We start from the raw sequence: 17,257 nt of genomic DNA, 5'->3' as shown, positions 1-17,257 counted from the left end.
TAGGAAAAAAATAACCTGGGAAGTAGTGGGTTCATTTTTTGAGCTCCATTGTACAAAACTCGTTTCTTTAACATCCATCCTGTCAATGGAGAGTTTGAACAGCTGAGCCGAAATCTACCCCTTCCCTTGGAGCAATTTGCAAGCCACACCTGGGAGGAACACTCCCCGACATCCCTAGCAGCTCTGACAAATTTTGCAATGCCAGGTAAACAGCAGGACCTGAGTAAATGGAGAGGCTGTGTTACATCAGTCTCTTCTCAGATCACAAGCACCTGGAGCATTAAAAAGAAAAAAAAATAATTCATGAGACTGATCTGTTGCATCTATGAAAACACTAAAAGCTGAGAGGGACTGTAGTTCATTTTTCAGTGCCAGTAAATAGGTGTGTTTGTATCTCCTGTCTTCTACATACACCCACATTGTCTGAAAAGCTGTGGTTTTTCTTGGATCAAGACTTAATTGTCCTGAGTATTTACTGCCCATATCTACTACCCAAAAACCACATTTTTGTTTTTTTTAATGGGGTCAACACCCTGAGATCAGGAAGTCAAGTTAAATAATTCATAGCTATCCCCTTTTACAGAAAACAAGTCTATTCTCCCACTTCCCCACACCCCATATTGTTGTTTTTACATTATCTGTATGAGCATTGGCAAGGAGGTGGGGAAAAAAAATGTCAGGACATTGTAAGAGAACTTAATGAAGTGGCTCCAAATATTGTATCAAAATAAATGAAGTGATTAATGCAAGAGCTCATCCCAGGTGCCTTCTACAGCAGTAACTATTGTGTGAGCAGCACATTTGAGGAGATGGGGATGGATGGATGAATACAAAGGTGCCACTCCAGCACATTACAGAGCAGGGAACAATGGGCAGCCTGAATTACGGTATTTAATTTGAGTCCAGATACTCAGAAGGAAAACAGCAGGTGGTAAAAGAGGAGGAGGAGAAATTATCAGCCTTTCTGATCTCACTTAGCTATTTTGCTTCTGCTTAGGATGGAGGAAAATGGGCTGATTGCATGCCTGCATCTTCTCACTCCTGTGCAAGCCCGGTTGTGTGGTCTGGGTAGCCTGGTGACAGCCAGCAGCAGCAGAGCTGCTGGCCTCCCACTAGGAGGAAGACACTTGCTTGGCACTTGCAATCACCAATTATCTGCCTTTTATTAAAAATATGTGCAATAGCATGCAATAGACATGGCCCAGAGCCAGAACACCTGGGCCTGCTGCTGCAAAGCTCTGAGCTGCAGCCTGGTCCAGGCCCAGCTCCAGCAGCAGATGCCATTGGCCTTATCTTCAGCACTGAACCTGCATCGGGTTTGGTTCAGTGGACCTTTTGGGTTTGCCAGCACTCAACAGCTGCACTCAGCAGAGACCTCAGAGCTTGGCATGGGAAAAGCCCTGCTAGGGTCCATGCTAGAGCCCTGCTTTTGCAGATGTGGCTGCTTGTTCATATCCTCTTGATGACACAGGGGTAGCGCTCCCACTTGCTGTGTGCACTTGTGAGATGGACCTTTATCTAGACACAGAGCCATGCACAGGGATTCAGATACCAACAGGTTACCTATTATCAAGTTGCTGTGCTTTCCTGTCACTGTCAATAGCTAGGGGACACTTGCTATTCCCTGGCTCTTTGCAAAATACCTTTTTATTTCCTCTCTCTACATGGAGAATCCTTCACAACAGTACTACCTTTCTGGGAACGACGTTGAGTGCTCAGGTAATGCACAGCGCCATCAACGAAACTTTTGTTCAAGATTCCTTTAGCCCTGTCCCTGCACCATTTAACACTGGCTCTGTAAGAGGCTTCCCAGCTCTTCTCATTTGTGAGCAGGGCCGCAGCCAGTAATGCAGCAACACCTCTTCTGCAGAAGCCACTGCAGCAGCACCGAGCTGCTGGCAACCAGGAGTCAGGGTGCAACAAGTTCCTGCCAGCTGTGACAGCCAGAAACGGTGACATTAGAAATCCAGGTGGGGAATCAGCAGCAAAAGCCATTACCACTGTTACCTTTGATTGTAAATGCCCCGTGTGCTGCTGCTCTAATTTTCTCTATGTATTTCCCTGTAGGTCTGGCAGAGAGAAAACAAGTGGCTGGCGCTTACCCTACGCCCCCCGCCCCCATCTCTGCCACCCACAGCAGGCTCAACAAGTGTCCTTCCCACCTCGGGAGACAGATCCTGCACCCATCAGTGCTGTCCGTCAAGCCTCTCCTAACCCAATTGCAATTCACTGGCAGCTTTACTTGCAAATTCCCTCTCTGAACAGCTCATGCTAAGAACCTTAACATTCCTGCAGATTCAGAAAGGGGATTTCCAACAAGCATTAGGAAAATTAAACTTCTCAAGAGCTGTCTCAATCTGACAAGGTATTTCTAGCTCTTCAAAGTATGGTAAGTGAAAATATTAAAACGGGGATGGGTAAGTTTGTAGTAAGAAAATTATGAATTACGGCTAGAAACAGGTACAGTATAAGTCTACTTCGCATACATGTAAGCATACATATATGTATATATACATACAGAGAACCACATGAGTATGTCTTGTTTAAGGCTTCCTTCTGGCCTATAATACAAAATTATAATCTCCCACCCTTTGCTTCCATCCAAAGCCAAAGCAGCAGGTACGACTAACGAGCAGGGCATTTCCTTCAGAGATTTGTGCTTTGCAACCGCATTATATACGCCCAACACAGCCCCATTGGGAGCAGACTGGGAGTTCGTGATTAAACCAGCAACCTTTCACCAAGGACACGTACTGTGCTGGTGGGAGCCCGAGCCAGCCCAGGCTGGGCTGAGGCAGGCAGAAGGCAGGTGAGACACAGCCCAGGCCCTCCCAGGCTGAGCAGGTGACACCCAGAGCCCTGCAAATCCTACTACAGACCGCACTGTTCCTGACAGCTCAGGTCTGCTTTCAGGGGTAGCTGGGCACTCTGCAGTACACAGACAGGCTGTTGACACCTCCTGAAGCCCAGAAATGGCAGTGTTTATTGCTGTTCCCCTTCCCAACAGGTCAGGCCTCCCTTGTCCCAGCTTAGCTAAGTCCCCTTTTGCTCCTTTCTCCCCCTCTCTGCCACTTTCTTTTTCTCCATCCTCTACAGAGCTTCCAAGCCTATGTCCCAAATGGAGGAGAGGCCGTTTATAGCCCAGGCCATTGCTGGGGGGTAGTGGTGAGAAGCTGAGCCAGGCTTTCAAGATGTAAGGGTGTGACTCCAAAGAGGAGAGGGTAATGTTATGTTTTTAGGAGCATCAAAGCAGCATAATTCAGCTGTTAGCAAATTTTTCTGCACTCTGGCACATCTCTTGCTTCAAAACCTTGAAATTCCCCTGGATTAAGACCTGATTTGAGTAATGGTGCTCAGATTGTCTGTCTGTCCTCTCTGTCTGCTGTTGCTTTGCAGCCATCATTCCCAGTAGCCTCACAAATCATTATAATTGGGTTGGAAGAGCATCCTCTTCAATTACAGTCCCTCATCACTGATGCTTTAGGAGTGGGGGACACTGGTGCTATACTAGACCAGGGGACAAAACAATTAGAAGAGTTGATTAAAAATCCTCTTGGCTCTTCAGGGGCCGGCCAGCATGACCATGTGGGGGCTATGCAGTGTAATGAAAAAAGTCTTTCTGAGCTTGCGCCTGCAGCCTGCCAAAAACGCCTCTTTAAGCTGTATGAATTGGTCTTGCAAAAGACACATTATTGAGTGCTGTATTAAAGCTACCGTCAAGCCTGTGCAGAGAGCTAGGTACAGAGCTAGGTCTGATCAATACTTGGGATTTTTCAATATTACAAAATATTTTGTGTTAAGACATGGCAGCCTGACACTATTTATTTAAGGGAGAAACACAAAAGCAATTGATTTGACCTTGATATTCTGACTGGCAGAACAGAAGGGAATGCCAAACACTAAGAGCAAAGCTATTGATGAGGCCTGAGAGGGAGGACTGACAAAAATACCCTGTAAAAATTATTAATGGCAGAGAGGAGCACAGTGATTTGGGTTTTTGGCTTGATGACAACAAGATGGAAAATGGGTGTCCGCAGTCAGTCAGACAAAGGATTTGCTGGAGAAACGGGGGCACATGGGATTGTGCAATATCACTTTCCACCAAACAACATGGCCCTGCTTGTGCAGCAGCGCAGGCAGGGCACAGTCCTGCAGACTTTAATCTAAGCAAACAATCCAGAAGGCGCAATAGAGGAAGCAGAGGCACATGGATTGTCAGTGCTGGGAGAAGAACTAAAGCTCTTGGGGACCCATTTAGCACCTGCTCTTAAGCCCACACTTCTCTATTAATACCCAGTGAGATACCGAAGAGGTTGGGCAGCCCTGAATGCTCACACAGGCAGAGGCAATTGGTGGGTGATACCTATCAGTTCTGCAGTGGGGCCTCGTGGCATAGCACAAGGGGCGAGCTGCTCAGAGTAAACTTGCGATTTTGATGGCTCACTGAAAGAAAGTTGCTCTGTGCTTTTCTCCTGAGCATTGCCACACAGGGACGCAGCTGGGGCTCAAAGGACCAGCTCCTGGAACTGGCCTCTGTATAAGCAGGCCGAGATGCTAATATGCAGGAGCAGATGGGGGATAAGCTGCAGTGAAAATCTGTAGCTACCACTGCACCCATGCTTCTGCTACAGGCGGCTGGATACATCCAGCGTGTGCTAAAGAAAGCAGTGCTCATGAAAAGTATAGCCCCCTTACTTCTATCCTTATTTCTCCTCTCTTCTGTTCATCTGTGCTTACTGAGCAAAATGTTGAAAATGGGACTCTTAAATCATCTTTGCAGTCTCCTGTCATCTGGGCTGAGCAGTGAAGCTCTCTGGTTTTTAGGTCATTAATATGTTAACTGACTGTAGGAAGCTCTAGTTTAATTATTAGGAACAAAGGTCTGAACATGAATAAGCAGAGTCCCTTACATTTCAAAATTGCAAAATTTCTGTGCTCGTAATACTGGTTTGAGTTCTGCCACTGAATTCAGGAACCAAATAGGTAATATCCAGCCACTGTCAGTGTGCTGGCACAGCATCAGAGTTAGAGAAGTGTCTGTGATTGCAGAAGGGGAATTCAACAGGTGGCCTCATTTGTACCCACCAAAACAAGGAGCAAGTGAGTTCTGGTAGATGGTGCAAACAAATGTGGTTCAGTACTGAACATGTCCCTCCAGGCTCTGGGGGCTGTCTTAAGGAGACAGATGCATGAACTTGTCGTATGTAATCTACCAGCCATCCTTCCAATGTGACAGGAATTTTTTAATGAGCATTGGCAGTACATACAAACAGAGTAGCAGTGCTGCTTCTCCAGCCATTAATATTACATATGTGGGCTGCTTAATTTGCTGTTCCTTCCAGAGCTGGAGCAGGAAGTCTGCATAATGAAGGATTTGTTGACAGAGGTCTTCATATCAAATCAGCAAAAAGGTTGAAAATTATACAGTTTCAGGCATACTTGCTTGACTCATGTAACCCTGGCCCTCCTAACACTCCTGATTATGGGCACAATATACCAGGTGCTGTGCTCTGCTCTTCTCAGGCCATTATTGCTGCCATTTTTTAACTTCATCTATTAAAGCTCTCACTAAGAAGCCAACCAGCACACTCACCAATGTCACAGGAAAGAGGCATTATTTATGCACGAGGAAGATGATGGCTGTTGGAGACCAAACATCCATTCAGAAAAGTGCTTAAACATATGCTTGATGTTAAGTGCATAAGCAGCCCCTCCCGGGAGTTTTCAAACAGTGAGAAATTAACTAGAAGCAGAACACGAATCCCATCTCCTCAGCACTTTGCAGGTGGTATCCTACCTTGTTTTATAGCTCTCCTGGTCTCCTACCTGTCCCCAGGAGGAGGCTCATTCTGAGGCCAGACATGGCAGTGAAGAACAGTTAGTTCTGCTACCCCTGCGTAAGGAGCTCAGGTTGGCACCATGTAACTCTCCTGCAGGACACAAGCCTCTACTACTACAAAACAGGTATGCTTTATCGTCAGCCAGATTCTACTGCACATGCTCTTTCTCCTTCCTCCAGAGGCCAGACTACAGTGCCCCTCCATCCAGCCACCTCTCCCACACTCCTCAGGGCTATTTAACTACTTAGCAGGAACGAGCTACAGCTGCACATCATCCATGTCAATCAACCCACTGCCTTCATTGCTCTACACGCTGTCTTCTGTACTTCTGACAGTGTGGGCTGGTAGTAACATAGAACTGATTTTCTATGGTAGGTATTGTACTGTAGGCAGTTAGCATGTGTTGCTGCAGTGCTCTAATGCTGTGCATGGATAGGATATAGTACTACAATAAACACAGAAATATGTGACAGAGTTCCTGGGCTTTCAAGGACTAAATAAATTCATCTCTGAGAGATTGTTGTGTTTTTTTTTTTAAATGCTTGTGCCATTTCCTAAACACAATATTTGGCAGTGATAGCTCCTTGCATGAGTTAATTCTTCAGTGATGCTTACTGGACTCTGGTTGATCAATACATACATGAGTCCAACAGACACTCTCTCCTAAGTGACACACCTGAAACACTTGGAAATTGTAGTACATTAGTCTTTAGCTCTCACTAAGGATCTTCCACAATGAAGCAGCCCCTCAGACCACAGGGGAATGAGAGCAGCCAGTCTTGGAGAAGCTGAGCATACACAGAGCTGAAGTGTTTCCAGTGTGATCATTTCATTTACATCTCATTCGTCATGGAAACGAGGTGTGAAAGTAGTTTCTAGAGCTACTTAGTGCAGGCTGCACATCGATTTAATACCTATTCTGTTTTTTCAAGTCACTTAACTCTGTAGAACTATTGTTCCAAAACAATTACTTAGCTGCCTTGCTCAGACTTTGAATTCCCTGCTGTATTAATGCAGCTTGGTCTAAACCACTACATATTTTAGACTGCTGAAGGGGAAGCTTTTAAAATGAAGGAAGACAGTAAAGAACCAGCTTACCTGATTTATAGGACAATCGAGTTTCTACTCCTGATTGTATTAATATATAAAGAAAAGCCAAAGTGCATCAGATATATTCTCTTCTGTTAACATGCCTGTATCAGTCTAGCTACTCACATGAAAAGAGACTTAAACATGAAAATAAGAAGGCAACCGCCAAAAAAAAAAAAAAAAAAAAAAGTAACACACAGAGAAGACCTATCACTATTAGCAGGGCTCTTTATCAGGCTCAAGAGATTGCCAATGGGAGCCGCAGCAAAAAGTTATACACATGCAGCATCTAAACACCATCACTGCTTTTATGAAGGGGAACAGAATGTAGCCCCCTTCAAGTGCCAAATGGGCATCTCATCTGATTGCCTGAAACACAATCTTTCCCTCCCGAGATACTCCATGATGCAGAAACTCACTCAAAAATATGGGCCTTGCACTGTGAAAAAAGTGAACATACCCACACCCCAACAGATACATTAAAAAAATTTCTATAGGAAGTTGATTTATTGTGCTACTAGGAGATTAGCTAAGAGTGTTTGCTTGCATACAGATGGCCACAATCCACTCTGGCTTCTCCTTGAGCTAGAGCTCAGGATGCTCAGTGAATGTGAAACATTAAAGGGGGGGTGGGGAGAAGTGATGTCTCTATGCCCAGGTTTTGCCATAGATTTTCTGTAACTTTGGGCAAATCACTTAACCTTGGTGTTCTCCATGTCAATAAGGAATCCACCTGGCTCAGAGCACTTTGAGATCTATGGACAAAGATCACTCCATACTATTAATTAGTCCTGCTCCATGGATAATAGCAAGCTACAGCTGTGGAAGACAGCAGGGATCTCTGAGCAAGCAGAAAGGCATGAATCTGAATGTCAGTACCCTTAGCATCGTAGCTGGTGGCTGTTTTGTCCTAGCTCATTTCGGCGGATTGTGCTACCAGATGAACTTGCTGTTAGTTATTCATGTTCCCCAGAGGCAGCTAATGCAGAAATCTGGGTTTACCATAGCAACTCACTGGTAAAGCAATTCTGACAGCCTCCTCCCAGCATGGCTTGTGCCTGCTCTTTCTGAAGGAGAAAGACTGGCCGTGCAGGGATGCTTTTGCAAGACAATCTTTCATGCATGCACACATCTGATCCGCACAGACTGCCAGCTGAGATTTGGCCACTTTTACCCTGACCTCCACATCGCTGAGGGTAACTCTGTGAACACAATGTAGCGATGTGTAAAAAACACCCAAAAGAGCTCCAGATTTGGAGGCAAGACAGGGGGCTAGACCACCGCTGAAACTGCTGGGAGGCTGCAGTGCTTTGATACACCACCAAGGATGCTTCCCTCACCTGAGCGCTCATCCAGAGCTAGTCTGGGCCCTGCGCTGCAGCTGTCCTTACTGTTGCACTTTGTCCTTGAGCTTGCACAGGAGTAGTCCAGGCCATGATGAGAGGTACTGAAAAAAAGCAAAAACCATCTGATGTGCAAATAATTGCTCTCCAAAATTTTGGGCACACTTTATTCACACCAACTTACTGTTTTAAAGTGTGTTTAAAACACATTTAGCCAAATGCAGATCTTCCCAACAGCTCCAAAATCAGAAACTCATATAACAGGCTTTCAGGAGAGAAATATGCATGTGGATTTATTTGCAAATAGTTTCAAATCTTGGAAGGGTGACTTGGTGCAAATACATCTGTAGCATAACATGTTGTTGATGTTTTACCTTCTCCCCCTAACATTGCACAATGTAAAACTTTTGAGACTAGATGGTGCCCTGAGCCTTAATTCAGCGTTCCATCAAAGGACAAGTCTCCATATTGCTGCCAGTCTCTTTTAGGATAAACGTTCAGACAGTAAAAGGGAAGAGGCGTTCAGAGTAGGAAAAAAGATGAAGCCACTAAAATGCAAATTTTATTCACAGTTGGCATGTTTATAAATATATATATTACATTCTTACAATCTACAGTACATTCTAAATATAGAGGGATTCAATCTAAGTGTTTGTGGGAGGGCGGGTGTGCATTAAACTCAGCAACCTAGATGCAATGACAGAAAGAGACTTACTAATAAAAGAAGGGCGAGGACTCACTCTGGAAAATAAAGGAAAACTTGAAATACAAGCTGGATTTTAGTTACTGCTTTGGCACTTTGCCACTGGTCATTGGAGATTGCTTTTGGACCTCACAAAAAACGTCATGGTTTTAGGGCTGGAGGGCACAACGGATTCAAAGGATAATCTCTGAAATCCTACCGTATGTACATCCTTCTCAGGGGAAAACAAAAGATAATCATCACCTCTGGGAGAAAAAAAAAAAAGTTATCTACTGCATTTAGCTGTTCAGGTTTCAATGCTGAATGTGCAGCATTCCTGTGACCTTCAAATGCCCTCTAAACGTGTTGAGTAGGGGTCTAAAGAAGCACGAGCAGAAGGAACTGAAAAACTTGACTTCTCCCAGGGAAGGGGACAGATGAAGAGGCAGGTGCTGTTGGTGTCTGAGTTCAGCACAAGTTACACTTACCCAAGAGAGTGGCCAACTTTGGTAATTGACAGCATGTAAAGCAAGTAACAGCGTGGTACCAACCGTGTCTGAGCTTGGCAACAGCACACCGTAGAGAAGCGAGTGCGCATGGAAGGGAAGGAGGAAACCACATGCTTCCAAGGTTGACTGATGCTCGTAAGTGCCCTCAGGTTACCAAATGCGTATTGCTCCAGGGAAATGGCTGGGAATACAAATCTGAAACAGGACAATCAAAGTGGACTTTTAAAAATAGCTTGCTCTCTCAAACTTTCCAGAACAGACCTTCCTTTATATGAGTGATATTCTTAGTCTAGATTACATCTTCTCCTATTTTACAAATTATGAAATACTGAAAATTGGCTGGCAAAATTTATTACCTTGGCATCTACCTAAAAAGAGAGTTTCAGTCTTAACTGTGTGTATGTATCTGTACTCAGTGCTTGGGAGGCAAACATGCTGGTTAGTCAACAGCCCTGTTACTCCTTTCCCCCCCCTCCAGATTCTTTGGAAACTCGTGACTTTTCAGCTCTGGGAGCTCTTTGCTCACACTGTTGGGTTTTGTCAGCTTTAAATTAATGTTCTTGGAGGTATATTCTCTGCCTATGGATTGAGTGACAAGCTCTCTTCATGGATCTATTTATTCTGACACCATTTTTGCTTTTAACTAAACCTTGCAATATTGAACAGTAGAGCTGTGCGAACTTTGTAATATCCAAACTGCACTGGAGTTTGTTATATTTATTGATTTCCTGGGAAAGCTCAGAGAATGCAACCATATTATTTTGCCAAGTTGCGTTTTTTTTCCATGTTATCATGCATCAAAAAGCCACACACATCTCTCACTTCCAACTCTGAGCACAGAGAAGACTTGACTTTTAAGAGCTGTCCAGGATCTCTGCTCTCCCAGCTGCTTTTGGATGGCTTCTTGGGGCTCCATTGAGTTAGTATTCACTAGCTGATTCTTGTTTTCACTACAATGTTTTGCCCCACTACCCGAAATTAAAGGCAGAAGGTGAGTGAAAAACAAACAAACAAACCAACCAAACAAAAAGGTCTTTTGTGTCTCATTACACATTTTCATGTAATCTCTCCATATAGTTTTTAAGCTCTTTGCACTCCCCCAGGTCCATATCCTGGCAGACCCATTTAATGTCATCCTCACTACTCATCAAGATCGAGTTGACAGTTGGACACCCATCATTAGAGGAGATGGTGGTAAAGGTGGTGAATTTAACCCGTTTCCTCTTAGAGGTAGGAGAAGTAGTTGGTTCACTTTTCTGTTCTTTCCCTTCAGTAAATGTGGACTCAGTAGACCTAAAAGACTGTCCATTAATATTTTTGGGGGCATTTGTGTTGAGGAGATATTTGCTCTCTTCGTAGTCCACTCCTCTGTCAATGGCTGTGATACGTTCATCCTGTTGGGTTGAGAAATTCACGTGATTCTCCAGAAGTTCTGTCCTGTTGCTTAGCCCAACCCAGTCATGAGAGTGGCTCATGCCTTCTTGCTCTTCAAAGGGAGCTTGTTTGTTTCTGTACTTCAAAGCAAAAGTGACACAATTGATAAGGAAGACCAGAATTGCCAGGCAAAAGACTCCCAGAAGAGCATACATTCCTATCTCCAGATCGCTCAGTCCCCTAGGTGCCTGGACTAGGTCATTCTCTTCAAAATCTCCATTGTTTCTTGGCAGATCCACCTGTGCAGGGAAACTTGTGAAGTCTATTGGGATGTTCTGCAGGTGACTGTTGTCATCCAGGAGGCTTTCTCTGTCTTCTTTTTTGTTTAAAATAGGCCTTTGAGTGGTGGTTCCTTTGCCTTGCTCAAGGCCCATTGAGGAGCTGTAGTACTGGCCATCTAGCCCAGGTCTTTCCTGAAAACTGTTTTTTTGATGCCAGTCACTGGCACGATTATCTAGGTGGACACCAGCACCCCTGTGTTTACTGTCACTGATGTTAGCGTTAGGATCACTCTGTCCAAACTTGACTCTAATGCTACCACTTCCAACAGCTAAGATGCTCTTTCTTTTGGATTTCTGGCATGACTCACTGATCACCATCTCTACCTTCACCAGTGTCCCCTGGCCTTCTGTCTCAGCAGCAATCACAGGCCACTTGAACTTGGGGTCATGGTGAATGGAGACCACCTTCTCATCCAGAGATGTAACTGACAAGGAGAAGTCTTTGGAGTCAAAAATATCCAGGGGCATGACGGATCCATCACTGAACTGGATCCAGCAGCTCATGGCTGCTTCCTGTAATACATAAAACAAATACACTCAGAAAGAACATTGAGGGAAATATGTTCTGTCCTGGTCTACTCCATTCTCCTCACGAGATCCATATACCATTTATAACCAGAAAAGAAATAAAAAGGGAGAGCAATAAAATTAGTATCTTGCCAAGATACAGAGAAATACTAGTTTAAAACACTCACTGATAGTAAGATTTGTTCCCCCAAAGGTCCTTAAAGGAGGTGTATCCCCTGGGCTCTGCAGAATCTACTTTAGGACCATAATAAATTGCATGTCAGAAAGCATTACTGGTGACTAAGATCACTTACTGTTGTATACTTCAATGAAAAAAACCCAACAACATGATTTCTAAACTGATTATAATACAAAGGCTACTCTTGGTACAGACAACACGTTAAAAAATACCCGCCATAGCAAGTTGGTCCATACATGGCTTCATACCACCAGTCCTTGAATTTTTGTCTCTCAATTTCAGTATGTATTTTGTACAACCAGAGAAAACCAATCAGTTCCTTCTTTAGGAAACAGCCAGGGTAATTTTCATGCTTGTTAGCAATTAAAAGCAAGACAATAATAAATATTTAATCTCATGTCACAGCAATGCAGACTGTATACTTCAGAATGCATGGAAGCTTACTGAATGTAAATGGGTCACACCTGAGTACTAATTCTGTACTTGCATGTGTGTAATGATGCAACATTCCTGGGAATCTTGACTTTTGGTTTCTAACTTGAAATATTTTAAAGTATTCTTAGATTTTCAGTGCTTGCCCATTTCTGAAAGTCATGTCCTCTAAGGACTCTCAAATGGCTCTTGAAAATTGTGCTACCTGAAAAAATCTTGGCATTCACACATCAATCATTTACAGACAAAATTCAGATTGCTCTTCTGGAAACTAATTCCTGCTTCTGATGTCTGACTTGCTCTGTTTCTGCTGGTGTCTTTGCAGCATATTAGACACTGAAGAATCCACACCAGACAGACTCCTGGCTGGATGAGCAGATTCTTTGCTGTCTAAAATAAGGTGAGCTCTTGCGTGGTAAGAGTTGGGATCACCCGGCTCTCAGAGAAAGCCTGACAGACAGACAACCACCCAACCAACAGATTAATAACTGTACTTGTGGGAAGCGTGATTCTAAAAGTCTTGTTTCTTTAAATAAGTAGTTTTTCAAACAGACGATATTTACATTCTAATTCAACATATATACAGAGAATAAATACATACGATTATCTTTTAAATTGTTTCTAGCACATAGTCATTCACCTGTTCAGATCACAGAGAATAAGCCTCCCATCTTTTTGGATTGTATTGTGCATAATCTGCTGGCCTGATTCTGAAATCCTTACAGCCGTAAAGCTCCCCATGCTTCAATGGGAGATTTGCTTCTGCCTCTGTATCAGGACAGAGCCCTAAGACTTTGCTGACACAATCATAAACCCTGGCTTTGTATTTATTAATCTTTGGATGTTTCTTGAAGGCTGCATAGAATTTATGTCATCAGCTCTCACCCTCCCACCATGTTGCTTAAATCTGCATCATCATGAAATAATTTTGCAATGCTTTGCTTATAGAGATTGTGCTCAAAAATCACGTACTAAGCAATGGAAGGAATCAGATGCCTTTCACAATGGTATCAGTCCTTTAAGGCTGGAGCGTGCACATCTTCCTCACTGGTTTAATGGTGATCCAATGTTGTTCTGACTGTACCCCTGCATTGAGAGGTGTACTCATCTAGACTCCATTTCTGGGAACTGAAATGCTGAAATGCCAGTGCTGGGCAGCACATGGGAACTAAATGCCAGCACCACCAGCTTTTGGGCTGATTTCAAGATAGTTTAACTCCCCATGTCAGCAATTGATTAGCTCACTGGCCTTATTTCTTGCTGCCCGGTATTGATTTCTTAACTCCGGCAAGACTATGGGAGCCTGATTTTTATCACTCCATAAAGACAGTGGTACTGCATTATTTCTCATCTTGCATCCCAAGGGTAGGACCCTATGATGAAGTAAAGCATCTCAACAGTTGGCCAGCTTGTAAAAGTGCATGTCACGACCATTTATCTTTACAGCTCAACACATGGTTAAGAGTGAAGAGCCCAGTGCATCCTTGTTGTAAGACCAAGACTAATGGATTGGGTTGAAAAAGAAGTTTAAATTTCAAATGTAGACAGAACACAGAGACAAATATCAAGCAGGGACTGATGCGGACAAGACAAAGTTCAAAAGCCCTTGGTAACTGTTGGTTCCCCAATACGGGACTAAGAATAAGGGGGGAGGGGGGGAAAGATTTGGTTCATGAAATCATGAATCAGGAAATGAGTCAATGATGCTGATTCATATTCTAGTAATGAATCAGGATGAAAGGGATGTTCCCCAACTGCTTAAAATGCTCACAGAAAGTAACTAAAGGAAGAACCATTTGGCATAATGCAAAACACTTTCTCCTTTACAGATAGACTTAAAGGGTTGATTTGGATACCTGTGGTGGTAGGCTGAACTTGGCAACCTAGTTGGCAATATGTCCTGTGATGTAGTAGGTGCTGGATGGGACAGAAAGGGATGGGTGTGTGGATGGGTGTGTGTAAGGGGACTGCTGCTGCTTAGTTATAATGCATCGTTGGGTTGCATGTGTTATTTACAGGATGCAGCCACGACAGATGGGGTATGTCTATTTGTTGATGAGTAGTTTAGACACAGTGCCATGTTTATGAGCAATTTGTTTTTCTGTTGGGCACCTGGTGGCCTTCAGAAAAAAAGTGCCATAAAGAAAATGTATTATCAGCATATTACTAATAAAAATCCGCTTGATTCCATCAGCTGGTAGGGCCACATGTCGTGAACCAGAGTGGTATCCTTCTACAACACAATACATGTGGGCAATAATACCTGCTTCGGAGACTGGAGCAGCTCTTGTGCTACTGCTGTAGCAAAGATGGCCTTATTGCTTCCTGGACTAAGCTGCAGGGAAAGCGACAATCCAGTCACCAGCTGCACTCCCAGGTCAGTTATTGTCACCTTCTCATCCAGAACTGTCACTGTCTTCTCGGCCAAGATAGCATCTGAAAGGGGGGACAAGATCTGAAAAGAAAAACTGAAGTTAGCAACAGCCATTTTGCATAGCACAAAGCAAAACAGCTACACGAAGCCACTGTAATACAGATAAGTGATATTTATGTTGATGGGTGAAATTACTCTTAGCAGATTAAAAAAAGGCTAGTCACATTTTATAATTCTTCTGCAATAAGAAGGTGCTTCTAAAATCTTTTACCAATGTAGTTGAGATCAGGTATGCCATTCACCTCTGTGATAGGCTAACCACATCTGCTTCAGATGTTTTAACTATTTGTAAATATAATCTTTATGTGAAATGCAATTATTTTATTAATGATCATTTTTAGGTAGCATATATATATAATGCGATCTGTAGATTTATATAAAATCCATCGAATAAACAGCATTTATTTTTATCCTATAAAAAGAAAGGCTAATGTAGTACTATAATAACCACTCATGGTACTGTATACAAAGTAGACGGAGAAAACTTGTTTTGGTTAAAAGATTGCATGGAGGTCAGTGCACTGATATATGCTGCTCAAAAATGCTAACTAGCAAGCAAGTTGAATTTAATGATCCATATAGAGTACAAAGCATTTTTCAACCAGTTTATACGAGGGATTCTTTAAATCTAACTTGCTCTCACCTTTTTTCTTTGGATTTTTATTTCCTCAGTTTTGTGGGCATTTGTTGGAGCACTGTAAGTCCCACAGCTTTGTAAAGTCATTCAGAAAATCTTTATAGATCTTACAGGAAGTCAAAAATCTCAAATCCCATTTCTCCAGCCCTGACAACCTGTGTTATGCATAGGTGTGGTGGCTATTTTATGGTCTGACAGTTTAGGGTGATGAGCAGGTTTAGAGAGCTAGATTTTTTTGTCCTGTTCCAGTGCTTGTTAGCACGTTTTCTACTTCACAGTATCACTGAATTAATTCTCTCCCTCTTCTATTTTTCTTTCCTTCCCCCCCACCCCCCCTTCTGGGACCCCATTTCCTAGGCCATCATTTCTCTGCACTGCAAGAAGAACTATATGTGAAAAGCTACCAGTGAGATGATGCATAGGTTTAGGTGAGTGACTTCAGAGCGGGAACACTAAGGCACAGCCACATATACAGCGGCCATATTGGCTGAAACTAACGAAGCTAAATCTGCACCCCTAGAGAACGTTGCTTAGTTGTCACTAATCAGTCAGTCTTCTAACATCATTCTGTATGTGCCAATTATTATTATTGCTTTGTGCATCTTCTGAAATATACCCTAACATTTATATTTTCTAACATGCTCCTTGAGCTTGCAAGGCATGCAGGAGTTTGATCCCATGGGACTTAAGATTCCAGCAACAGCTCCTCAAAAAAGCACTAGTTAATTTTTACTTTACCCTTCGCTCTGTCAATGTAGGCTTTGAGAAGACCAAGCTGTTTCACCAGCTGCATGCCTTGTGATAGCCCATATACTGGCTCATGGTTCAAAAAAAGCCTTAGACAAAAACAATCAGAAAAAGCCTTCAAGATTACAGGTTGGACTAAATTTCCTAAAACTGCAATCTATGTTACTTCAGGGCACAAGATAAGAAGAAGAAACCATCTCTTCTGTGTCTTCCAGTCCTTGCTGCAATTCTGCTCCATTCAAAAATTGTAGCTCCAATTTCTGTTGCTAATGCAAGAAGCTGCTATACACCTCATCGAGTACCTCAGTACCCAAGGTAGCGAGTTAATGGAGGAAAAGGAGTAAGTAATTAATTTTCCCTACCTGAATCGTCGTCATTCCGAGCTCCTGCCCAATCAAAACCTGTCCATCCTGCAGCTTAGCAATTCTTGGCTCCTCCACCTGCATGAAGTCACTCACCAGGTTGGTAATGTCAATCTGCCAGTCAGAACCCAGTAAATAGCTCAGCTGGCCACCGGGGTCTGAGGCTTCGGCCACAAACTGTGTGAGGACTCGCACCATTGCATGTTGGTACTGAAGGGTACAGCCTCTTCCCTTACGTTCATCCTCTTCTTCATCATCACTGTCCCTGGCTGGTCTGGTAGAACACCAAGAACAAAAAAATTAATTTAAACTGATGCTGGGAGAGCTTGCAACAGGAGAGCTATTGCTGATGTAAGTCTGCAGCATAGTTACTGGAACAAGGGGGCCTCTGCCCCCTTCTGTTGCTCTGCTGATGCTGCTCCATTCAGTGCATTTCTGAAATCAGTGGTGTTCCCCCAATTCTATCGTGTTTCCCTTGTCCATAACTGAGACCCCCAGGCTGCTCAGATGTCCAAAACAGCTGCTGAAATCACCAACTGGCCTGTTAGCTTCTCTACCACATTGTCCACTCCAAATATCGCTCATTATTTTTCACGTTAGTCCTTATTTTGAAGGCCTTTTCTTTTCTTTGAAGACTTTTTTCTTTATGGACCTTCTTTGTGTTGCCATGGAAATCTCCTCTGTCTGCACATCTGCACACATGCATATCTCTTTCTGTATGGCATTTAGGTTGAAATCACATCTGCACCAAAATCCCCATC

General features: G+C 43.3%; 1 protein-coding gene and 1 long non-coding RNA gene across 4 annotated transcripts in view; one reads left to right on the top strand and one right to left on the bottom strand.

Moving 5' to 3' along the window:
* Positions 1–7,162: 7,162 nt before the first annotated feature.
* The window catches only part of TMEM132D (transmembrane protein 132D), a 260,656-nt gene continuing 250,561 nt past the window's right edge, over positions 7,163–17,257 (bottom strand). The window contains exons 7-10 of one of the 3 annotated variants that reach the window (XR_008819574.1): positions 16,497–16,770; positions 14,580–14,771; positions 9,506–11,691; positions 7,163–8,376 (exon numbers count right to left, since the gene is read on the bottom strand). Coding sequence is in view for 1 of the 3 variants with exons in the window: in XM_056325404.1 (XP_056181379.1) it covers positions 10,510–11,691; positions 14,580–14,771; positions 16,497–16,770 (1,648 nt within the window). In the remaining 2 variants the exon portion in view is untranslated. Of the gene's footprint in view, positions 8,377–8,807; positions 11,692–14,579; positions 14,772–16,496; positions 16,771–17,257 lie in introns of those variants that run through there. The other 2 variants (XR_008819576.1, XM_056325404.1) reach the window with 2 other exon arrangements.
* Positions 10,584–17,240, top strand: LOC130142935 (uncharacterized). The gene is made up of 4 exons (XR_008819579.1): positions 10,584–10,693; positions 12,642–12,716; positions 14,511–14,693; positions 15,745–17,240. It is a non-coding gene; the product is annotated as an uncharacterized LOC130142935 (long non-coding RNA).

Source organism: Falco biarmicus, chromosome 1 (genome assembly GCF_023638135.1).
Source record: "Falco biarmicus isolate bFalBia1 chromosome 1, bFalBia1.pri, whole genome shotgun sequence".
NCBI lineage: Eukaryota > Metazoa > Chordata > Aves > Falconiformes > Falconidae > Falco > Falco biarmicus.
This window is presented reverse-complemented; position numbering and strand designations above follow the sequence as displayed.